Source organism: Aptenodytes forsteri, unplaced genomic scaffold (genome assembly GCF_000699145.1).
Source record: "Aptenodytes forsteri isolate BGI_AS27 unplaced genomic scaffold, ASM69914v1 Scaffold130, whole genome shotgun sequence".
Lineage (NCBI taxonomy): Eukaryota > Metazoa > Chordata > Aves > Sphenisciformes > Spheniscidae > Aptenodytes > Aptenodytes forsteri.
Genome location: NW_008795133.1, coordinates 299,157 through 325,837, shown reverse-complemented (window position 1 = coordinate 325,837; position 26,681 = coordinate 299,157). Strand labels below are relative to the sequence as shown.

Sequence of the window (26,681 nt, the reverse complement as noted above, 5' to 3'; positions counted from 1 at the left end):
AACAAATTCTGGTGGTCAAAATTCACTAAGTGGAAAGTTTGTTTGGCACAAGCTGAACATAAGCAACAATGTAAAAGCAGTTCTTAATGATGCAGAGGTATTAAACTACTGCTGACTGAAAATTTACATGGCATTTCAATTAGATTATTTCTAGGAACAAATAAAATTATGTTTTAGTTATGGACTTTACATAATATATGGGGTAAGGCAGAAGAAAAAACCCCCAGTTTTTAGACATTTTTAGAACAAATGATTTGTCTCCACACTTTGTGAACCAGAAGTCCAACCTGAAAGTGATGTATGGCATGAAGAGAGCTGGCAAACAGAAGGAAATCAAGAAGAGTGGCCTCAGTGAGGCGTGAAGTGGTGATATGAAGAAGACAGGGTCATGGGAGGAAAGTCTCGTGAAGTTTTGAAAATTCACTGATTTCCTCACTGAAAAACAACGTGAAAACCAAAAAACCAAAGAATAAAACTAAAAACTTGCATGCGCATAAGAGGCAAAACACACCAATTGAAACCCTTCACTTGTAAAGAACTTCTGAAGCATAACTTTTTCTTGAAGAAAGGGGAGAAAGGATCAGATTAATATAAGTACTCCTGTCTCAAAAGGCTGAGCAGGCTGTTGTCACAGAAAGATCAGTACTTTCATTTTAAAAATTGACAGCGTCAGTGGTTCAACAGCTTTCCCACTGCTTACCTCATTGCAATGCTGTAAGACTCTGGATGAATACAAGTCTGGTCCAAAGGATTGGGCTGTCGCGAGGCACATGGTGTTGGTTTGCTCTTCTTTTTACCCTGTGTACCTGCCTTAGTCAAAAGTGCATGACTTCCAAGTTCAGCTTTCTTACTACTGTCAGAAATAAAAAATGGACATGTCATTCTTAATGAACAAGATCCTAGCCCAGTGTCCACATGTGAAAAATGCAGTCTTTTATATAATGCTCATTCTTTAAAAATAAAAAAAAGTACAAAATCCCTAAAAGGTCATTGTGGGTGAATCTTAACACAATTATAACATATATAACATCAATATATGCATAAATTAATTTAAAATAGAAACAAACATTGGGAAGGGATTCTGTGCTTCTTCAAAATTTCTTCATGACAAGATTATAAAGGAAACACTACACAACCTATTGTATCATTTGCAACCTGGATAGCATCTTCTGTCTGTAAAATGGGGACAACTGCATTTACCTACTTGATAAAGATCTTGTGAGGACACTTTCATATTTAACTGTTGATTAATAGTCTGCATCATTTTAAATTTGAAAAATTTATAAACAAAATTTCCTATTCATATTATCTTTAGGTAAGCAAATTGCATCTCAGGCATATGTACAGAACAAGGAAGTATGTGAATGCTTAAACATCAGAACTCATTAAACCACATTTATTGACTTCCTATACTTAAATTTCTGAAGAATTCTGCTCAAACATGGGCCAGGTCAAAATATGAAAAATTTCAAATCAAAAGAACTCAGACCAAGATTTGCTTAGAACAGAAAAAAGCTTAAGGTCAAATCTATCACTATTTCAGAATTTATAACTGTTTTTCCAAAAGTATCTTAATACAGCTTTCCTTAAAACTTAGTGAATACATTACTGACTCCTAATCAGTTAGCTTCAGTTAGCATTTGGATTGGGCTTTTTTTTTTTTCTTTAATTGGCTGGATAATGAAAAGGCTCCAAAGTCTCAGAGATCCATGGACAGATTGCCCACATTGGTAGGAGGACTTCACAGAAGGCAGGAGAGAAAGAGATCTATCTTCGCATGTGCAGCATATTTACAACTGGCACACTTCTTCCCTTAAAGTTTCCCTTAAGTAAAAAAATGCTCAGGATACAGTAAAGGCATCAAATGACTCGTACTGGCAAAGCCTACTTTCTTGCCTCTTTTTTTTGTTTTTGTTTCCTAAATCACGAGTGGTTCCTGCTTTTGCAGGACAAAAGAACACACTGAAGGACCCAGAACTAGCACTCGCACTTTGGGCTCTACCTATGCATCGACCGTCAGCAGAAATGCAGACATAACTTTCTCTTTCCATATAATTTTTAAAATAACCATTATTTGTTAACTTCCAAGTACAAAGCACAAAAACCAATTCAGACAGCACTCTATAGCCATCAACATGATTAGAGAGGACAAAAATGAAACCTTCTCAAAGTCCATTTCAAAAACGTTTGGTTTTGCCACTGGGCCCACAAGAAATGTTGTAGAGACGATAGTGTTAGAGCTTTATTTTGGCCTCAAACTCCAAAGTTATAGCAGATTTCTCAGGTTATACAGTGTTCTCAAGTTTTATGGAATCTGACTAACATCAGAAGCATGTTCCAGCAAGGGGAAAAAAAAAATACAATGTTCTTAAACATTTCACCAGTGAACTTTTGGAAAAAAAAGGCATCAGCCTTTTCTTCCTCGGTTGTATTGCAGCATTCACTAGAACAGATCTGTACAACGTAAGACCTATCGATCATCTACAGCCTTGAAAGCAATTTCTTTGGTCTTCTGGTGCTTACAGTGCACACCATTTGGCCTGCAGCATGTGCCTCCCTGCCAGATGGGCAACCAATCTGTATACCTTCCACCCAGGCAGTAAGCCAGTCCTAATGTGCCTACCTCCTGCCTGGAAGTTACACATGTGCTGTTTGGCCAGCAGCAACTGGGAATACAGTATGGCTTCTGAGCATTAGTTTGGCTAAAAAATAGCATATGCTTCCCAGGAAAGTATTTTTTGAGAAGAGTCAGTGGCAAAAGGGTGGGGATGGTGCTACCACTGTGCCCTTTCTTAGTTCTTTATGTTGGAAGGAGAAATGGGAAAGACAGGAGAAGAGACATTGCCCTAGAAAGGGCACTTTCAGTTGTGGAGAGGAAGGATTTCAGGTCAAGAGGAGCACAATGAATGGTTGCAAGAGGGAAAGGCTTGGTACAGAAACAGGGAATGAGATGGCAGGGAAAAGGATGACCCACTGTTGACAAACTAGACTTGGGAAAGGGCCTCACATATTCGAGACAGAAGGCAGTCACATCACGCTTGCTAGGCACAGGACTGTAACACAGACAAAGTTTGATCCAGGCAGCTATTCAAATCTCTCTCTCCAGGTAATGGAATTGAAACTCTCTGAAAATCCACTCTAGTTTACTACCATTACTTTCTGCAGAGTAAACTTTACCACATTAAAATGAATTTACAAATTTCTAAATTATGCCTGAAACACAAGACTAAGGTTTTAATATCTCAGCTCATGACACTACTGCATGCCAAATTTCTTCTACCAATTCAGTGGCAGAATTTATAATTAAACTTACATACTTATCGAAACCCTGACTTAGAGTACTAGGCTAATAAGCCATGATTATTCAGAGAAAGAACCATCTTCAACCATTGACTTCAAGAAGTTTATTTGTTAAGATGATGTCTTTCAGAGTGCAAAGGCCTAGGATTCCTCAATTCTCAAGCCTGAATACAAAACAGAAAAGGGGAAAAAAATCTTCTCATACTATTTTGGATAATTAAGTCAAGATAGCTAACATCTCTACTACCTGCAGAAGGTCTTTATATATTCTTGATTGAATCTGATGAAGCCAGCGCACTGTTGGAAGGATTTGGGACCCAGACCTTTAACTTCCTTGAGCTGTTCTCGGTTTATAAATGGTCCATTCTTCTCTCGCCATTCAATTATATTTTTAGCCCTGTTAGCATTCAGTCCTGCAATGTGTCTAAGAGAAAAGTTTACAGAATACATTTATTACCATTGAAGTCATTAATACAAGTGCTATCAATCACAAGGATACACATTACCATAGAAAATCTGGTTTACAAAACTTAAACAGCTAAGAAATTTGCAAATAGACTCCCAGACCAAAGACATCGTCTGAAAAAGGATCCCTTCTCTTAGTTCTATGGAAGGAATCCACTCAAGTCAACAAAACTTGGTACAGCAATATGGTTCTGCACATACCTAACTAGTAAGCCAGGGACGTGTAATTTATGATCTGTTGGCTATTTCTGTAATGCCAATTCAATTTGTCATGTCTTATGGCCTGCCCCCAGCTGCCCTCTTCAGGAAACAACGTGGGAGGAGGGTTCAGGACAGATAAATTGTTCCTGTGAGAACAGCCCCCTCTCAGTTACTCTCTTCCAATGGTACCGCAACACCTTGTCCCAACATGAAGGGCTGACGTCTGCTATCCAGGAGAGTGGCTGGGAGCAGCTTGCCTTCCTCACACAATTTAACAGATCCACACAGCTTGTTCCTTTTCTCTCAGCTGTTCTTGAGATAAAAGAGCAGCTGGGAACAGGCTGCATGAGTCGTTCTGAGGGCAACTCGGATCTGGCAAAAACTTACTTGTGAAGTGCAACTGCAGCTAGCCAAGTTCCTTCAGGAAGCAGTGGGTTTGCTGCACATTTTCTGTATGTACATGTGAGTACAACTTTCTGTGTATGGAGTATGTTAATCGCAGAAAGAGGTAAGAGAGCTATGGTGGGCAGTTACTCCTAGCACTAGAGAAGGAAAATGTCACCCATCTGGCTCTATGTATCAGATGCCATTGCTTTAAGTCAATGGCAGCAGAGACCCGTTTGTGGAATGGCACGGGCTGATTCTAGAAAAACACCACCAAACCTGGCAAGAAGAGTCAAAAATCAGGGGGGAGAAAAAAAAAGTCTTTCCATTATTCTCATCCTCAAGAAAAACTTAAAAAAAATAATCCAAAGTTGGTGAAACCTCAGAATTAAATTGGAGAGGCACACCTTTAACCATAGACAAAATAATAATCATTAGGAATGGAATTTTCTCAAGAAATTTCTTAGAAACATTATGAAATCCAGCTTATTTACACTGACAATGGAACATGACACAGAGTTCACAGAATTTTCCACTGATGATCTCAAGTCTTTCAAGTACAATACTCAGCAGTAATGCAAGTACTGTAGCATTGTCACCCCTTCCACACATAATATGTGTCAACAAGTGTATTTGATGCATCAGAAGCATAAGCAGCAAACCCTGTTCGCTTTCTAGCTAGGGTGACAATTTCATACACTGTACATCTGAGGAAAAATTAGACTCCATCTACACAGAGCAGCAGAATTGAACTGCTGAGGATCAAGTTAGATCTAGAACTTGACGCAGCATGTGCATACGAGCATCATAAGACAGGTTAATTAGACCAAAGTATTTAGCCAATGTGGTTACCACCTGTAACCATGACTGGACAGTGTCACTCCACATTCACAGTTTTGTGGAGGCACAGCAGCACCTCAGCCTGATGCCCTCTGCTGAACTGCACAACATAGCTGTACCCTGCAGAAGGCTGACAGTGCTCACCCACTGCACTTGCTCAGGTAGGGTTTTATTCACAAATGAAAGCTGGTCAGCTTTATTTACCAATAGGTACTGCTTTCTTTCTTACTAATAGCTGATCTAAGTCTGAAAGAAGTTAAGACAGAAGGTAAATCAGGAGTCAGGCTAAGAATTAGATACACACAGAAAAAGAATATGGAGGACAAAGTGGAAAAACAAAAAGAATAGACAGAAAGCCTCTCCAAAGTATGGAAAGACGTTTTCAAGAATGAAAATAAGGAGTTAAAAAAAATTAAAGAGAGCCAGCAAGAACACATTTTTCCTAACTTTGATACCTAATATAATTGTCACTACCTAGATTATGGATGTTCTTTTTCTACCCCTCCTACTACAGAGGATGACAGCAACACTTTGCTCTTCTGAGAGGCTGCTCAGCTAAACGATTCTCAGTGCTATACACTCAAAAGAGAATGAGCTTTTAATTTCTAACCAAGAGAAATAAAATCCAGAACATTTTCCAAGTAAATATGGCATAATCACTTTAAAAAAAAATCAGTAAAAAGGGATACATTTTTCAGCAGTTTCCCCTTAAATCTTTCCTCTTCTCCTTTCCTCACCCAACTTTTACAACCTGTTCCACTTAGCAGTACCTATAAAAATACCTAAGAGACAGAAAGTATATTTGAAAATCCCTTTCTCAATGTAAAAATACAAATTAATTATATCAAGTTTTTCTAAAATTGCAGTGTTGGTTCAAAATTTTAAAATATCTGTTTATCTCTGAAAAATAGTTTTACCCTGGATACATACATACATGTACCCTTAAAAACTGACTCTTAATGATCCAGTGAAATACTGTCTTAATGTGTCATTTTCATGTAATTGGCAGTTTAACACAAGAGCCATTTGCTCCAGCTGAGCTTGAGTCAGATGGCAGACTAAACAGAGACTCTGTGATCCAGAGCCATGTAATTACTGGAATAGGAAAATGTTTGACTCACCTTAATAGTATTTCTGAGCAGATGTTAATATCAACTCCTACAAAGCTGACACACTCTTCAACCACACTGTCCAGAGTTGCTTTGAGCAAAGTCTGTGATACATCATGCTGAGAAACAAAAATGGAGATACTGGATTACTGAAATATTGAAGAGTACAAAAATAAACTGCAAACAATGCTAACATTAATAAAATAGTTGAAGCTTATCAGTATCTTATGTGAAGGCACTAGTGAAAAACAAATTGTAGAACATATTTTTAAAGGGTCTCCAGTACCTCTTTGCAACATCTTTGTCATGATACAAATGACTCAAATAAGACAGTCTTCACATTACTGCATTTTTTTAATAACTATTTCCCTGCATCATGTAAAAACAAAACTATATTAAACACATAATGATTACTCAAAAGGAGTAATGCTTCTGTTCATCCACTATGTCTTTTTTTTAATCTGTTTATTTACCTATAAAAAAATAAGACAATATTTTAAAAATAAGAAGAAAAGATCACAAATGCTGCACTTCTGCACCTGCACACATAAATGTTTGCAAAATTGTCCTATTTATGAGCATCACACTACAGTAGTTACTATTTACTAAGAGAACAAGCCAGTTATTGTATGAGGGTGGGCAATACATAAGGTACCTATCAGCCCTGTAGCAACAAAATGTTTCAGATTTTGAACAGATATTTCTGGGAAGATTGGCAGGTCCTTGACTGTAGCACCACTAATGGAAACTCTTCCAGGTTTTCCAGTATTGTTCATAGTGTTTCCCCTTCCCCCGCCCCCCCCAAAGAAAGTCAGTCACACTTGTCAAAGATAAAAGTTCTGAAGCTCGAAGATTTCTTTTCCTCCACAATGTAGGCAATACTTCAATCTATAACTTTTAGTTTCCCACAGAAGCCCATCAGTGCTTAGAAGTCTGACCTGGAGGGAGAAGCCTCTAAATGCAGGAGCTAATTCAATCACTATGTTGGCTTAGCTTCAGGGCTCTTATACGCCAGTCATGTAAATCTGGGTTGATCTGTTGTGGTTTCGTGATGCATTCATTTAGGACATCAAGCTGGATTCGAGCCAATACACCAAACACTTCATCTACTACTTTGTTTTACCTTCTAAGCCATTCAGACCTTTTAAATATTTCACAGTTAAATTTAACATGCCAACAGCATCAATCCCAATCTACAAAAATTGGTAGTTCATCAAGTAGTGGTTAATAACTGAAACAATCATAAAACTTATGGCAATGTATTTCATAGCCCCCTCATTTCAGGTAATGGTAATGTGATGTATTTTCATGATGCGATACATAATGAAGCTACTTACAAAAAGGAAGCGCAAATTTTGCCAATATTACTCCTCCTATATAAAGTTCGTATGCAAAAAGCCATGTATATGCATAAGTACTTGCATTTGCACACAGTCTTGGCCTTACAACCACAAAGCTTACTTGTACACTTTGCAGATCAAATGTCAGTTTCTACTTACTAATGTGTTGCCACTACAACACAATGGCTTCTTTCCTGAATAAAAAGAGATAAACAAAAAAACCCCACACCCTAAAAAGAAGTCTTATGTTTCTGTTTTTCTGACTTACTGAAGATGCAGCTTCTCTTAGTGAGGATGTTCTATATATTCCCTCCTCCTGCCATCAGCTGGGTATGTACTAGAGATAGAGGCTTCTAGCTCTCACACATGCTCATGCAAGGCTGCATTTATATAACACAGTACAAGAACCAGAATAAAACTGCTCAGAAACAACACCCACATTTTCTCTTCTTTGCCAAGTACAGCTGCCAAATACTGGGCTAGATTTTCCATGATGAACCACAAATTAAAAATTTAATAAAATAAAGATACTACTTTAACAATTGTTTTCATTATGATGGAGGAAGGAAAAAGGAGAAAAAAATGCAGAGTTCTCAAAATTTCCGTCTGCTTTTAGGAAAGGCTACCGACTCCAAGGTATTTGGAAGTTGATTATCATACAGTTTCACAAGTTCCATTAACAAGTTCCATTAACAGTAGCAGTTCTTGGCCACCTCTAAGAAAAGCGTAGTCTAAAATAACTATTCCGAATATAAAGTAGGGTCTGTGGCAGAGATGGGGGTCGACTGCTGTTTCAGTCTCATTCCTTAAGATGATGATCATTCTTCAGAAGGAATAACATGCAGTTACGTGATTCAAAACTGAGACATTCATCATCATCTCTACAATGCCTTATAGCATAGGGTGTAGCAAAGAAGGTAATCCATAGATTTGGCCTAATCTTTCTAAGCAGTTCTTTGAATGAGACTTGAGTCAGCAGAAGCTTCATTCCCAGTCTGCTGAAAGTGAACTTAGATAGCAATTCAGCCAACTATACTCCCCCAAAAAACAGGAAAGGATATAATCACAATCAAACGCTAAGCATCCTGAAATACCTCTGCCAGTGGAAGAAAGACCAGTGCTCACAGATCCCCAGTTTCAAATACGAAGTTGGCATTTATCTGAAGATTTAAGTTTGTGGATGCAATAGTTTGTGTAAAATTCAGGTGACAATACACACTTTTTGGAAAAATTGTGATATTCAACTGTGGTTTTTTTTTTTTTTGCCAGGAAGACAAGGAGCTCTCAGAGCTGCAAAAGATGATTTGCATCTTTTAACTTTATTGCTGCTTGACAGTCACCATTAAAAAAAACAAACCAAAACATGCACAAGTTGTTCTTTATTACTCCAACACATAACAGTCGTACCACTTTGAATGGACATCACAGCACGTATGTGAAGGTATGGATAAAGAAAAAGTGAATGGGTAGATCTGACAGAACAGGATAAGCATAAGACAGCATGGCTAAAACAATCCCTAAGCAACCCATACCTTACAGAGGTAAGGTACATTCAGTTAGTGAATGATGTTCACAAATCTGCCTCCAAGATGCAGCTACGGACCATCACAATTTCCTTTTGCTATGAAGAAATTTCTACATCCCTCTTTACATTGGTACAAAGCACACAGAAGTGTTATGAATTTAATTTCTAAAAGTAGTTAATTAAAAAAAATATTATCCCAATATCATTGTCAAGACTTCCTACTGCTAACAGGTTACACTTCAGAAAGGTTTAAAGTGCAGTGCGTTTTCCAGTCTTCCAAAAATTTCACTCATCTTCTCAAATATCAGAGGTTAGATGATATTATACACTTCTATGTACTATTTATATGCACTGGAGTGGTATCAGATTATTCAGACACTACTAGAAGCACAGATACTCCACACTATTCACTCGCTACAACAGGTCTGTAAAGACAGGAATCCCCCTCAACTGTTGCATTAAGCACATCAGAATAAAACCTGCATAAACAAAGCCCAAGTCCAATACGCAAGGCTACTTTCAAAGTGTGCTTATGCAGAATTTTATGCTGCACAGCCTCCAACAACCCCTCCACACACCAACGTGGTAGGTTGTTGCATCAGCTGATCCCCTGCAAATCGTTCTAAATAAAACATTTTCATATTAACACTAACTCTGAATGCATCCCTATGCATGAGGGTGTCCCCACTAAAACTGTAAAGTCTTGTCTTTTCTTTTAAATAAGAATACTCTTATTTATTAACTGTCTTTATCTGTGGAACAAATACCACAACTGCCCCCACAAGTCCCCTTACAAAACCATGAGAAACTAGCTCCCTCAGCCAGCTGAACCATTCATACCAGGAGCTTCCTTGGAGTCAAGCACAAAAGGTGCCCCAACAGCTATGTCTAACAAGAAAGGAGCATGACCTTTTGTGCGATTTTCAAACATCATCTTGAATTTACCACCCAAATAGATCACTAATGTTTTATTAAAAGGATACTCAGAAATGACAACCATTAAAATATTCACTGCTGGAATAGTAGATCTGGAGCCGAAGACTTCATTTTGTATGATGATCTCCAAGCAATAAAAAGGATAGATACCCCCAATTTATGGAAACGAAGGCCAGCAGAAATACAGGACTTGCCACAAACTGCAGGATGTCCAGTGCAAATGTGCACACTTTCATTTATCATCACTCTCCAGAAAACAAAGCCACCTTGCTTCACGGACAGCATTAGGAAGTACTTAGATATCTGTTTGGTTTGAGTTTTTTGTGGGAAGGACTATATAAATTACTTTGCCCTTAGAAATATCAGGCACTGTAACCGTACTTTAGTATGTGTTTTCTAAGGAATTATCAAGTAAGCCAGGGAACAAGACACAAAATTAAACTACTTGATTAATTGAAACTGCTACAATAAATAATTGTAGTTGACCAATAAATGAAATTCAAACATTACATTTTTCTAATATTTTTATAAAGAGTATCCCAAATATCCCTAATGTAACTTACATTCATGAACCTGGAAGAAAATCAAGGGCTGCTATTTTGATTTCTGGTCATGATTACTGGTCAAATTAGTCTGTGGTAAATGTGTTAAAATTACCAGAAAAAGAATATTATATTGCATACTTTAAAACTACCACCCTGCAAACCCGTGCTAAAAAAAAAAATAAATAATCAATATAAATCCATTTCATGTACTTTCATTAAACACAGCACAGAACGTTTAACACTAAAGAATAGTGTTTATGAACACCTGTCTATTATGCACATGATAGTTTTGTCCTATTATTATATCCCCCAATACTTCAGCTATCTTTTCTTTTTATGTGGTATGAAGCAGAGAGCAAGGATTGTTGTTTCTCTTGGTTTCAAGAGCTACGAACACTCACTGGAAACAATTAACATTACTAAAAAACTATCTGTTCCTTGAGAGGGTGCTACTACAACTGTAACTGAAAGCCATTTTCCAGTTTCAAAAACCTGTTGATGTACACAAAAGGAAGGCAGTATTTTAAATAGCCTCTCGTCTCAGTTATTTCTAGCAGTATACCAGTACAGACACTGTAAAAATACATTTGTCACCAGCACGACAAATTTATCAAGTCAAAGAACCACTGTTCACATGAAGCCTGGAGGCTGTACTTAGTCAATGTGCATAAACATAGATGGTGGCCCAGTAGACTGACTAACTTTGCCTGACCAAACACACTAAATACTGTATTAGTAGTGCTAGACTAGAACAACCCCAACCGGCAGCTTTTACATGGAAGCAAATCACAACTTCAAGCTCTTTACCTTTGGCAACCTAAAAAAACCCCACAAATACTAAAACAATACACATAACTATAATGCATTTGGTAGCCTTTTCCTGGTCCCTATAAAAATCATAATTTCAGAAAATACAGTATGATTGCATGTCTCTCAAAGACAAATTCAAACAGCTTAAAATTCTAGTGCTACACACAGCAATTCTTAAATACTTATTATTTTACATTTACAAACATTAGTAGACATGAACACGACCAGCCCGCGCATCGTTATTACTTTACAATGCCCAAAAGCCAAGCAAGGCACCTTCCAAAGCAGTTGAACAAGAATTATTCTTACCCTGCAGAGCCTACAGATGTAGTGCAGACATGACCTAATGATGCTGGTCACAAAGCAGTGGGGAGGGGAAGAGTTCTCAAGTCTGGGCAGCAACCTGCAGGTTCTTGACCCAGGCTCAGCATTACAGTATTATAACAAGATCAACATTCATCCTAAATAAGACCAAGCTGCCCGTCAGACAATCTATCTTGGTTTTTGATCAAGTTATACCTCACTTGTCCTTTGAATCCAAAAGTCAACCTTCAATGAAATAAATGCAATTTAATTTTTTCTGTCTTTAAGTCCTGAAACACTTCTAACACCTCATAAAACATTATTTCGTTGGTACCTACCATTAACTTCTGTATCCATGAATTTTAATACTGGCATGTGAGACTAGCCAACACGCCTCCTGAAAAAAATACTTTTTTTTTTCTTTAAAAAGTGGTATAACTGTGCAGCCTGAATGACATTTACTGAATGAGAAATTAGGTGGGACAACATATCCTAAGCAAAGTTCAAAACTGTATTATTTTACAGAACTCAATCCATGGAAATGTGTTGTAAAATTTAAAAAAGGGAAAAACATGCTCTACTAGTGCTGTGGCCTACATACAATCAGCTGCATTTCAAATGCTTGTGAAACCACAAAAGCAAAATGCATTCAGGACAAGCCCTTAAGTACAGCAGGACTAATGTAACACAAATAGTCTAATGATAAGTACCTTTTCATGTGCAGAATTAGAAAAAAATTAAAAACGCACCTTACATGTCAGGTGAAAACGTTGGAAAGTTCAGGCAGAGAGGTTTAATCTCTAGCGTCCTCTGGAAAATCCCTTTCAGTTAGATTCTAAGAAAACAAGCTTATCCCTCTGATGTTTGATAAAAGGGCCTAACTTCAAGAATTTCTTTTGAAGATTGTTTGTGATTTCTCCGAATGTTATATTGTTATAGGATATATTGTTATCCTATGTACTTAACTCTGACTCATTTCTTGTTTTCAAAAATCCAAATTCTGTTTATTTTAACAGCATATTACTATTACTGAAATATCCCAAGAGAGAGAAATGGATTTATATTTTCAAAGAAAATGATAAAACAAAAACAAAGTCTGTCAGCTCTGACATTAAAAAAGAAAACAAAAATGCACACTTGATCATCTAAATGCTTCACGTTACTTGCAAGTTGCTGGAATTCATCTTATATTTACTTGTGCTTGTGTCCTAACAGAAGCAGTAATACCGCTAAGCTTGTTACACAAATTCAAACCCATTGCTAATATGTCTGATTTCTAAAGCTAACTTCTTTGACATGAGCAAGCTAGCAGAAAATGCCATATATCCAAAAACATCTTCCTCTTCCCAGAGCAGGTACCAGTTTTCTCCATGCATATTGTTATGCGACTAAGGGGCAGCAATCTGAATTGTAATTATAATCAACTGCATAACTCCTGGAGATTTCAGTGGGACATTTTCTTTTTCCAGTAAGTGGCAAAGGTGATTGCCCAAACTGCTAGGTGGAAAGCCTACATTTCAATTTCAGTCCAAAACTGTATTTTGGGGCTGTTAAAGGTCTGCAAGTATAGGGGATACCCTGTAATACTAAAGAAAGATAAAGCAAGGACCATCAGGAGTAGAGTTTCATAGATCACATGGCTGAAAGGCAACAAATTCAGCTGGGGATTTTCCTGAAAAGTGCTGAAGGACAAGAGGAAAAAAAAAAAGATTACACTAAGAGGGAGAAGGAATAGTACATTTCTAGAGGGACAAGACAGAAGTCATGAAGCCCAGGTGAGTCCAGTCATCTGTGGGAATTCTGTTTAGTCTGAAGTCAGTGACCATCAATCCCCCTGCAGCAGATGGGGGGAAGGAACAGTACTGAGGAACAGCAGTTCCTGGGTATAAAGTTCCAACTCAGAGCAAGGGGAGCCCCCACGAGATGTGAGGAGCTTGGTAAAAGTCTATATAAATACACACACTTCCTCCTCCTCCACTGAAGACAAGTTGGGATTCCTCTCACTCATCTCTAATGAGGAATGTGGTACTTGCAATATTATTAAAAACAACAACAAAAATGCAAGTTCATTTAAGGGTATTTTCTAGAAAGGAAAGATTTGTACAGTTGATACATATTTTATCATATCCTAGTTGTCTAACATAAGCAACTTCTTGCGCTCACTGGCTTTCTCGAAGTTAGTATAAAACACACTTAGCAACTGCTACACCAGGCGACTCAAATCAGCAGTGCACTGAGAATATATTTAATACAATGACATATCCATTCCCTCATTAGAAAAGAATGTATATGCCAATGACATTCAGCACTTTTTTTAATCCCACACCAACAGAATTAGTCATGATACAGTTAAGAGGGATATATTTTTTTTTTTTAATTTAATGTGACACCACCTCCTGAAACGCTTTCTGGAAAAAGCTTTTAGGTAATTTGTCTTTCCTCAACCCCTCCAGCCCCCCCCCCCCCTTTTTTTTTTTAAAAAAAAAAAAAGTGGATCAGTTCAAATTGAATATGCTTAAAGAACACTTTCAAATCCCGCTGTTCAGTTCTCTCCCTCTCTTCTATTTGGCTTCTCCTTTGCTTTCATGGGGCACTCCTCCCCTCTGCATCCCCAACCTCTTCCTCTGCACAGCTAAAGGCAAAAATAAGCTAGGAATGAAACAAAATGCAAGACACTGTCCTGCAGAAGTCACAGCCAAACTCAAATAAAGCAAGCTTATTTTCTCTGCTTACTAAAAAGCATGCACTTCATTTTGATTGACATATGGCAACTCAAAAAAGTCACCCAGGGTAGTGTTTATTGAATGACCCATGGAAGACTGAAAGCTGACAGAAAACCAGGAAACATGAGAAAACAGAAGTTTGTTCAGTACCAGTGTTTATGGATTTGACAGGCAGAGTACATAAGCATCCATTGTGTCATTCACATCTTTGATAACTGAAACCAATTTCAGCACCACTTATTACATATAACAGCAAGTTATATTTAAAGCAAAAGCATAAATAATTAATTGGAAAAAAAAATCTCTATGATGTAGTAAGTTTGTGCCTTTTTAAAAATCTGCTCTGCACTAAGCTTAACAAAATTTGCATTAGAACACATATTTAGTACTTTTCCTATTACATATGTAACACAAGCAAAATGTTTGCACATTGGAGGTTGAAAAGTTGACAGGAGTGAAAAGTAAATTAGCTGCACTAACTTGTCAGCACTGAAAAATTAAGTTCTCAATGACAATTTTTACAAGTGAATGAGAACACCAACATTTCTCTCATTACCAAGTGACATTTCAGAACCACCATCGCTATTGACAGTATATGATGGTTACTAATAAAGTGATTAGCATAATGTAAAAAGTGAGAATTCAAAATGAACTAGTAGAATGGCATAAACAAGAATAATGCATGTACCACCCTGTACGTGGAAATAGCAATTGAGTACTCTTGCATTATACATCCTTTTTTAAACAAGTAAGATCTCAGCAGGTAGGAGGGAAAAGCACAAATCAAAGAGCACTTATTTTCCCAGTATCCCTGACAGACGCTGTGATTTGTAGCCTCCTAACATAACCCTTACTGTTATTCAAGGTCTGGAAATTCCTTCAAAAGGCTTGTTTGAAACATTACAAAAAAACAGTGTTTAAATTATTTGTAAACATATAAAATAATATAAAATTTTGTAGTGTAACAAATTAATAAAACTTGCTTGGAACATAAAGTTTTCTTCGGTATTCTCTAGTGGAAGATTTGTAAATAATCATTGCATTACTATTACTGACTTACAAAGCTTACAAGTTACTTACAAAGTTAGAGCTTTTAATTTTTGCATATATGAATATATTAATTGCAAATGTGTAATCTGATAGCAGATTACGACATCATTCATTTTAAAGATTGACCTCTCTTTGCCTTGCAAAATCTTTTTTTCACAAAGGATCTAAAGCTTAACCAAAACAAGTTTTAGGCTAGCTTGGAAAATCAAAGAAATAAAATAAGAAATAAAGTATTTGAGAATTTAAGATTTAATCATTTAGAAACTTCTGAACCCTACCATTTTAAAACCAGATATCTTTATGAATTCTAATTATAAAAGCATCCAGTCCAAAAAGCAACTGTACTGCCACAGGTTTGGTTTTGCTAAAATTAGTAAGGTAGGAGGAATAGAGTTCTCTATTTGTACAAACATTTACAACTGCAAGCTGGTGTATCATCGAGCAAGAAGGGATTAAAACCATCTCTGATTTTGCAGCACTTATGTCTGCCTCCCACCACTTGCAGAAGTATACCCTTACTTTACAACATGAAGAGCAAGAGAGTCAAGGCCTGCTCCATTGAAATTACTTGCTGATGTCCCACTACATTAATTAAGGACAGAAGCTCAATAGAAGTTTTATCTGTGCTTTGCAGGACTGGGAGTTAAGAGATGAGGTACCAGATGGATCAACCAAATGATTAGATAAGCTTATTCAATGTGCATCTGCTTTGGCAATTTATTACTTATACTGCAAGAATCCAGAATTTTTAAATATTAAAAAACCCCAACACCTTTATTATTGGATGTTCCTTTCTGTATGGAATTTGTATTTTAAGAACACCATAAGGCAGCTGTTCTTCTAAAAAACCTAGAATAAGGCATCAAGCTTTGGACTTTTCCTCACACAAGGCAGAAGTTGCTCTGATCAGAAAATAGGCAACTGAGACACCTTAGATCAGCTATGGCCAAGCTTCACCTTCTGAAACACACAAAGCTTGGCAAGAAAGCTCAAGTGCAAGTCTTGTAGTGAGGTCTACAGCGCATGGTTGACTAGGCTGATGCAAGGAGCAGAGTTAATCTAAATCACGGCAAGATGAGGAAGACAGCTATGCCTGGCAAGTCATCATCACTAACTCTGGCCCAAGCAACTTCTACCTTCTGATGCGAGAGAGGGATACATGGACAGCTAATGCCATTCCCAGCCTGCAAACTCATCTCAGAGCGAGATATAACCAAGGATGCAGGTCTCAACCACACAAAGATTTGGTGTGTACCACCTGAGGTTCAAAGGTAGTTCTTGCATCCAAAGGCAATCCCGCAAATACACACTTCTAAGTTCACTCAACTGCAACAAAGACCTATCAAAGTTTACTGATAAGGCACTTCAATATTGAGCATATGCTTAAGAGTTTGCAGGATTCAGTCATCTTAATTAAAAAGAGAATCTAGTAGGAGATTGGAACTTTTCAGTAACTACGGTAGATAGTTCAGTAGACTTAGAACAACAAAAATAATTAGCTTTTCATATGATTGTAAAAACTAAGAAAAGTTCAAGGAAGACAAAATATGAAGCGGAAAAGTTTCAGAAAACGAAAACACAACCTAAAAAGTAATAGCATTGGTGATTCTGTGCTGCCTGGAATGCTCTTCCATCAGAAAGCCAGAAAAAACCCTAGTCAGCCCACATCCTAAGAATTAATTTTTTTTTAAAAAAAGCATTTGATGTGCAGGTTAAAAAAAGTTATACAAGGGTGTTTTAATTGCAATATTCAGCCTGCTCTGTCTTCAGGTACATTTCAGTGCCAGGCAGTAGACTCCTGCTTTCTGACTCACACAGGCAAGGATATAATGCTTTCAGCAGATCAGGGCTAGCTGCAATTCTGAAAAGGGGTTAGCATCATGTCACAACAGAAAGAAATCAGAGTTCAGAGATGATGTGGAAGCTTATCAAATCTCAGCTTGCTAGTTTCCTACTATAGCAAAGCTCTCAAGTTCATATGCCACAGTTGGAACACACACAGTTCTGATACAGGTTTAAAATCTACATTGAACAATATCATCTTCTGTTTTAAAATAGACGTAAATATTGAGAGGTTTTAGCTGAATCAGGAATTTAGTGTTTCAATATTCCTTTCTAAACATTTACATATACGAATAATTCTACAAGTACATAAGGAATTCATTTGAGGTGATCTGCTTAACATGCTTCTGTCTTCATTTGAGTTCTATTTTCAAGCTGAATCAGGAATTTAGTGTTTCAATATTCCTTTCTAAACATTTACATATACGAATAATTCTACAAGTACATAAGGAATTCATTTGAGGTGATCTGCTTAACATGCTTCTGTCTTCATTTGAGTTCTGTTTTCATTTCTGTTAGCCTTTTGAATACAGAAAGACAGAGAAATTTCTGAGTGTTTTACAGTATAAGCATAATTAGGACTAGACATCATTAGAATATGCTGCTAGTCTAAAATAACATGTATATGACTGCCTATCATGAAAGACATAAGATCCAGTTATACGAAGTTCTATGATTTGTGCCTCACTGTTATTAGCAATGAAAAATGCTGAATTGACTTCAATTCAGTCTTCTTTAGGACATGAGATCATTTCAGTTGGGAACTTGTAAACAGAGTTGAAGGTTTGGAGGATGGAAAGTAAAATCCAAAGTCATTCAATTAATTTATTTTTTTAGTTACCAGTAATTGAACACAACCTTTTAAAGAGGTTTAGATTTGGGTTTGGGGCTATTAGGCAACCTGAAAAGACATACCAAATAGTTGCTGTATACAAGAATACACACGGTATTTTTCCAGTTACTCATCCTGTAACTAAGAGCAAACCAGTCACTGAACTCAATCTCCAGCTACCACTTTTTGATTCCCTAGATCCTGCTCTTAAGAGTCTAGGAAATCTGCACATTAGAGTAGTGCATTGTCAAAAACTCTATAGTCCTTTCATAAAATATTAAAAGTACTCTCAACTTCTCCCAAACTTGCAGTGGCAGAAAATACATAGCTGGTAGTACAGAGTTAGAAAGCGGTGAATTTTGGTTTTGGTGTACTTACTCAGACTACTTTGACCTGTAGGTGACAGAACTTCTGGGAGATATTGTCTTACAGTAACAGTTCTGGTTTTGCTAGGATATTATCAAATTAGAACAGCAATAACCTCCCCTGCCACAGCCACACATGCACAGACACTGCAGAACCTTTAAACTTCACACTACTGAGATATAGGTACCTGAAAACAGTCCCAGTTTTACAGATGACAAATCAAAACCACAAGAATTTCTCTTAAACCAAAGTAGTAGTAAATGAAAAAGAACGGACTACAATTCTTCATTTCCTGTCTACAACCTGAGCATCGTTACCCAGAAGCAAACAGCACACATTTTACCTCTCCAATATTTTATGATGTTCACGCACTGATCGCTATGTTCTCCAATTGCATGGTCCAGGGTCAGCTTACAAATGTTTTCATATCTTTGTTTTGAGTTGTCCCATGCATCAGCGGGAAACAATTAAAACATAGTTCTAAATACCCTTCACTTTAAAAGCTAATAACCACTTCTAATTAAGCAGTTGTCTTAGTTATCACAGCTGGAGTAAAAAAAGTGCTGTAACTGAATCCATTACATCCTGTTCCAGAGGAAGTGCTCATATGCCCAGTTCAGCGATGAAAATTAAGCTGCTCTCTTTCATAAGTTATTTTCGGGTAGGAATCAAGATTTAGATGCAACTAGGCTATCCCCTCAGACTAACAGATTTAAGGTCTGGACAAGAAGTTGGAAAACAAAGCTATTTAATACCACAGATGTAGTGAAATCCTAGCAGTGGGAAAAAAATGTCTCCAAAAGCTGATCCCAAGTTCTCCTGGTGCTACTTAACTGCTAGCAACATCGACTAGACCACCTTACATGCACAACCAAATAGGATGAATGGCTCCAAAATTGTTCCAGTTAAGTATATTCCTAAGATACTGACTTTGTAAAACAGGTATGTGGAAAAATTAAAAATGGCCTGTACTTCGGTTTGTTTTTGTTTGCCCTTTTTTTTTCTTTTAAGTTAGATGGGATTTATGAGGAGCAGATTTTTATTATTGCTTGTATGCCTCTAAGAGAGAATTGGAAACCAACATCCAAATGGTTCCAGTTATATGCATACTGATGACCTCCAGATATGAGGTATGGAAACCTGGTCCAAAGTATACTGAAATACGGATAGTTAGGAAAATGAGAAGAGAGCATTGCACATAGACTCTACATTATGTCACATCACATGAAAGAAATAATTAGTTCTTCTTGAAATTCTTTCTCAAAGGAAGACAAAACACTCCTAGCCACATCAGCCATTTTGAAATTTATACTTGGAACAAACAAGAAGCTGCAACTGATAATGTTCTTCATGATGGCTTATGCACAGGTATCTTCTTTAAGTACTTTCAGTCTTTTCCATCATTCGATTCTAATGCCTCAGAAAAGAAATGGATACCTCATGATTCAGATTTTTCAGGAGAGTTTAATTTCTTCCTCTTTATCTTCCCATCTGCACACGCTGCACCTCATTGCACTAAAATATGCATTTTCTCAATCTGAAATTCTGTCTGCAAGTCCTAGCTTCAGCTCTCTCCTAGCTGAAAAAGAGTTCTCCTGGAGAGCTGCAGCACTAGAACACTTCCATTAGCTACTACCCCAGAAGCAGCACAAATTCTGCAAACAGATTGCTATGCAAAAATTACATTATTATACAGCAGTCTGAAATTTTAGCAACAAAACTCCTTTATCACATACAAGAGTGTTCTAACAGAGTCCAGTTCCAGCTTGCTGTCTCTTTGGATATCAGGAATGTAAATCCACACTGGCATTTTCAGAAGACTCTTGCACTTGCCGAGAATTCACTCTCATTTCCAACTGATTCAAAGGTTTCATAAAGCATTCATATCTTTAAATCATTTATATATTAATCTGTTCTCTATTTGTCTTAGTTATGTACCTTGCATTTTATGACTGGAAGAAAAAAAAGGCACAAAACCCACTCAGAAAAAAAGCCATTCTGAAAGGTATCTCTAAAATTCAGGATGCAGACACTCGGAGATAGAAGCCTTAGCACACTTCTTCCCAAAGCCCTGAAAAACTAAACCCCGCAACACATTAAGATAAGCCATTTACTTGGGACACTGGCTTGTCAGAAAAGATTATGGAAGAAGCATAGTGGCTTACTAAATAGAGCCGGGAAATTATATGGTAGCTAGTAATAGCAACATAGGATCAGATCTCAGGATATGATAAAACAGAAGGACAGTCTAACGATGCGTACAGAGGGGGAAGGAATGCTATGAAAATAAAGAGCATGGACATACTATTTTGCACACACTTCAGGCCAAAATCTGTACCATTACCCTTCTTACCCGCACTTACAAGTGTTTTCAGCAAAATACCTGGGTTCTTTAACAGTGCTACTCAGAGTAAAGTACTTCTAACAATGGCACTCGGGTAAGTACAGAAAAGCTATGGCAAAACCAGATTTACCGGCGATATCCCTAACATATTCATTCATCGTAACATATATACATAACATTCATCAACATGGCTTTACTACACCACAGTAGAGAGCAGCAGTTGCAGAGACACAGACAGCAGGCAACCCTGCCAACTTACACTTTCTGAGAAGACAAGACCGAGAGCATGTTCAGGAACGCTGCTTTAGAACAGCCTTAATTAAGATTGAGAGTAGTGTTTCGCTATAGTTTAGGAATAAATGGGACCTGTCACTGATACAAACCTCTTCCACTGAAGAGACAGAAATTTAGGAGGACATAATGGAAATAACACGTCCTTAACTTCCCCCCTCTAGTTCGTTAATATATAGTTGCATCCATCAGCCAAATTAAAATAAAATGAAGGACAACTACACAGCAGGAATAAAGGGTGGGGGAAAAAAATACCCAAACAGACAGGGAGGGTTTTAATACTTACAAAGAATGTCCAGATTATCAACCCACCCACTTTGAGGTTTTGTGATGTCTAAATTTATGCTAATCTTAAGGGAGCGAACAGGTACGAGATTCTTGATTTACAGCAGCATTTCTATGCAAGTTGAGGAAGCCAAATTGAAATAAAGTATAACTTAAAACAGTGAATTAGAGAGAGAGAGGGGAAAAAAATGTTATAAGGATGTTTAATTCTTCTGCCCAGATAAATGTGGCAGAAAAAGTCCAGGCTCACCGAAGAATTTTCATTTTGCTCTGTAATAATAATAAACAGTACTTACACCATCGCAAGTATTACACTTGCTCTTGTAAAACAAGTGAGTTTGAAGACCCTAAAATGTATGCTTATCTGGTTGAAATGAGTATTTTTCTTTAAAGCTTTATCCTGCAATCCAAGATTTCTGTGACAGCAAATCATTCGAATGTTTCAGTCCTTAATATATTGATAAACATTGTCTTAACAGATCCTTCTTTAAAAAAAGGACACCATATGAAATGACTATAAACATTATTGAAAATTTACCACAGAATGCTAAAGAAGGAATACCAGAAAAGTTACCATTAAATATGTAATATAAAAAAAAGTATCAATTTTAAATGTTTAGTCCTACTGCTGAGAGAGTCATACGAAAAATCCAACCTATTTTACTCTGCATGGGAACAGTGTGAAGCAGCAGCACATTAGTTAGTCTCTCCTGCTCTCTATATTCTCCTACCCATTTTTAAATGAAGAATGTTCATTTGCAATCAATAACACATGAAAAGAATGTTTTCCTATAGAAAATGACATGGAAGACAGCATTTCAAAATGGTAACCACCTTCCACTGCATCCATCAGGACAGTAGCCATTTACCTGTACCCCTTGTACTTCCAAGTGCAGTTCAAGGTCCCCGTGCTGCCCTCTGCATTTTGCACAGTTTGGGTCAAACTTCACAACAGCTCAACTTTCCTTTGAAACACTGCCATGTTTGGTCTGCTTAAGAATGAAATCTGCTTGCCCTTAGGGCCTGATAGAGTTAAAGGGCAAAATCCTGGCTCCATTTAAAGTCAGTGGGCAGTTTGCCATTTAATTCAATTGGTCTAGTATTTCACAGTGACCTTAAGGGTATACTGAAAAGCTTGTACCTATGTATCCTGTCTTTGCTTGGAGGAATAGTGGTGGAGGGTTATTAGTTTTTAACAGTAATGTCTGGGTGGCAACTAGGATGCTTTCGCTTTTACTTTAAAAGCTCACATGAAGCTTGCAAGCATTCATTCAAAATTACGGGACAGAACTGTAAACATTGGTTCATCAACATAAAATTTATCTTCTGGTTGGTACTCAAAAATTAATTCTAAAATTTAGAAACTACAGAACATTCACTTAGTCTAGATCATTTTAAAGAAAAGGATCGAGCAAATAATTTTATTTCACAGCAAGAACACACGTGGGTTTTAACGTTAACCAAAATGTGGCTGCACCAGTGCCATATCGCAAATGACAGAAGACTCTTGCAGAGACAGCATAAGCAGGACATATTTTACATTACCATCTCAGCATCCTACACAAACTACAGTGGCATGGGGTTGGATGAGTATATCAATTTGCGTATCACCATGAGTAGGTAAAAATCTACAGAGAAGCTTTTTATAAAAGTAATTAGCCAGCTAAGAGAAGAGTTGATCAGAAATTCTAACTATGGTATGCCAAAAATAAGTTTTTTAATCAGCAGCTTAACAATGTACAATCACTTGTAATTAATGACACTATTACTCACCTCCTTATAAAACAAGATTCAAATTCTCCCTCATACAAATTATACACATTTACTCTTACAGGACTGTACAGTTAACCTGTGAAAAACCCAAAATATTTCCCATGTTTTACTTCTCACACTCGAGTAAAACAACAGCAGACATCAGCGATGGATGCCAGGATCTCTACTTTTTTCAGTTCCCTTATGTAAAAAGTAATCTGTTTCAAAGTTAAAAATACTCCTCTTTGTCTCAGCTAACGTGTATGGGTACTTTTATATCCTTATTTAGAAGCCTGGCAAGAAACGCAGAGGGTAACTGATTTTGCACAATGTCTCCCTTTCCCATTTTCAACATTCTGGCATAATACTAAAGACCAACTCAGTAAAGATGAGGGCAGAATAATTATGTTATGCACTGCTTTCTCAGTTTTTGACAAGAAATTAAATCAGTAATCATTGCTCAGAAGATTTGTTAATACCATAAGCTTGCCCTCGCGCCCAAAACTTCAAAAATAAATAGTAATAAAGGCTGCAGATAGTCACTTTTATCTTAAGACAGACACTGTAGTACTTGTACAGTCATTAAAAAACATTTTCCATTTATTTTCATCATGTAAAATGGAATATATTCCATCACTCAAATTATGGAAGCACAACCTAGCACAACCTGCTACCCCAGGAGAGGGAGAAAGGAGGAGAATGCCAATTAACCCAATTACTGACAGAAGAGATATCAGGATGAGTACCTATCAGGTCAGGTTCAAAAACACATCAGAAGCACCAGTGTTAAAAAAAAAGAAACAAAAAAAGAAAAAAGCTCACGCTCCCTGTGCTGAGTAGCACTATTAAATTCAGATGCAGGGTTGTGTTTAGGTTGGACAGGCCCCAACAGTAGAACAAAGTCAGTCTGTCTTAGTACCATAACCAAATTCTACAAGTTAACAGCTTTTCATGAAAAGCTGCCATTTCAAAATGTCAATCAAACCTGAATATAAGTGGGAACTCCTGCAGAAATAACCAGCTGCAGGTTTGAAAAACATTTTTCACTGAAAGTGGAAACACAAAAGATGTTTGAATGAGATCTCTTTTCATTCCTGTAACAGTAGACGGTCATTTTCACAACATCAAGGACAAAAACACAAGACAAAATTGCAAATAATGTCTTGAAAGAGCCATTTGCAGGGGTGATGAATGATTCAAGTTACAAATGACAGAATTATTGGCAAATGGCAACTCATTAATATGAAGAAGCTTCTCTTATAAGATTGCAGTTTGTCTCCACTTTTTCTTGTTGCATCTGAATGATTAGGTTGTACGTATTCATTTCAATCCATGTTTAATATTCGCTTTCTCACCTTGAGGCAGCAGCTTGCACCAAGATAATCCAACTTGCAATAAAAGTAGTATGTCTTTATGGGGTTTTATGTGTTTATTAAACAAAGAAACCAGTCTCGGTTAATCAAAATGCAGATTCTAACAGAACAAAGTTAAAATTTGTTATCCACCCACCGAAAGAACTCAAGTTTTCCAATTCAGTTCTGTACATCCAAACCTAAGTAATTTTTACTCAGTAAACCAAGGGGAAAATATTACTTATACAAGTGTGCATTATAATGGAAAAGAAGCTTACCAACACCACTTTGGCCACATTCTCTTTTTTTTTTTTTTAAGAATATAGCAGGAAGAAAGCTATTTTTTCTATTCTCTAAAAAATGCATACTATCTCTGAAAATTAGTTTGCTGTCCAAATACCAGCTTCATCAAGTTCTTATTCAATAACCAGACTGATGTAGCACTGATTTATTTCACAAATCTCATTCAATGCTGTGAAACAAATTTAGCGAGTAGGGAGGCTTACTGAAGAGTTATACCAGTATTTGAAAGATTCTCCCCCCCGCTCAGAAAGGTAGCACCTGTACTGTAACATCGACATTCATTAAGCAGTTTTCTTATCAAATAATAAAAATAATAAAAGAGAGAATAAATTGCATGGCAGATGAACACCTCAGCATGTCTCAAAGTTTAGAGTATTAACGTAGACATATTGCCTTATACATATTTACCTCCTTCCCAGCGTGATTATCAATGACTTATGATCATCACGTGAATGAGATAACATTAACTCCTTTGAGAGACACCACCTTTTTCTTGTTACACTTTTCACCAAAATGGAAACACATTTATGAGTTACATAAAATTTACAAATTGGAATGAGATGAAGCAGCACAGTTATATTAAAAATAACTGAACATATTTATAAGACTTAAAAGTTTGAAGAGTTATCAAAGTTGGAAAATAACATACCATTCTTCAGCAGTGTTCTCTGAAAACTAAGATGCTACACAACATAAAACTCTAACAACTCATCACTATAGCCTCACTGTACTGAAATATCAGTTATATCATCTAATGTCACACTGTAGCACTGTTTTCTATAATATACATTAAATTTCTGATATCCAAAATCTCAATCTTCATACTATATCAAGCTGCATTTCTCCAGCTGCAGGCTGCAGCACCCTAGCAAAGTTGCCCGAGATTTTTTTCTTACACTCAAACTTCACTTCGGTAGAATCACAGCAGAAGTTTATCAATAATGCTCCCAACAAGACGACAGAAATATAGTGACATTTTTCATCACTAGTTCTTGTTCTTATCACTTTGTATCACCAGCATTTGTTTTTAAGTAAGCTGGAGTATACACAGTCTACTCTGAGGTTTTGGGGATGAATAATTAGCTGTATGAAGAAATAGCTGAAGTAAGATTAACTTGAGCATAAAATGTTGCTACCAAACCATTTAAAAACAGAGAGAAAAAAGGAAGGAAGGAAAGAAACAAACTGTGCCAAACCTAGTGCCTTAGCAAGCAGAGTGTTTTCTGAACATTCTCAAAAGCATAAGGTTTCCTATTTACTTCAGGAAACAGCTTACAAGTCAAAACGTGCTGGAGGTTTTTTTTATTTTGTTTTGTTTCAAGCTGCCAATTGTTAGTCAAGATTACTATTCATTTTACAGGAGTGTTAAGAATGCAAATGGTTAACAGTAGTATAAACTATATACTTGGTTTAAGTTTGAATGTCTAAAACTATTACACACTGCATTCATCTGCATTCCCTGTTTATGGGAATGAAATATGTAGTCATTTGAAGTCCACAATATGTATACTGTGTTTGTAATAACTGCAGATACAAGCAGCACATTATTCTTTCCATTAGGATTAAAACCTCACCGAATAGCAATTTGTGAAAGAATTCTAGCAGGGCCCTGAGCCCAGAACTCTGACCTCTGATGAGATGCTTGGCAGCAACAAACTCTAGGTCTAAGCAAAACATCTGGTTTGAGTTAGACTTCCTGAAAAAATAGCCCCTGTACTGGGGAAACTGGTATTCGCTCAGCTTTGTCTGTACACTTTGACTGACTTCAACACTTTGCCGGCGC

At 36.9% G+C, this 26,681-nt stretch overlaps 1 protein-coding gene across 2 annotated transcripts in view; it reads right to left on the bottom strand.

The window, feature by feature from the left end:
* The window catches only part of SRBD1 (S1 RNA binding domain 1), a 133,337-nt gene that overhangs the window by 15,138 nt on the left and 91,518 nt on the right, over positions 1-26,681 (bottom strand). Inside the window, exons 18-20 of one of the 2 annotated variants that reach the window (XM_009278384.2) lie at positions 6,312-6,418; positions 3,548-3,724; positions 701-853 (exon numbers count right to left, since the gene is read on the bottom strand). In XM_009278384.2, the coding sequence (XP_009276659.1) occupies positions 701-853; positions 3,548-3,724; positions 6,312-6,418 (437 nt within the window). The remainder of the gene's footprint in view (positions 1-700; positions 854-3,547; positions 3,725-6,311; positions 6,419-26,681) is intronic. The other variant, XM_009278386.2, reaches the window with a different exon arrangement.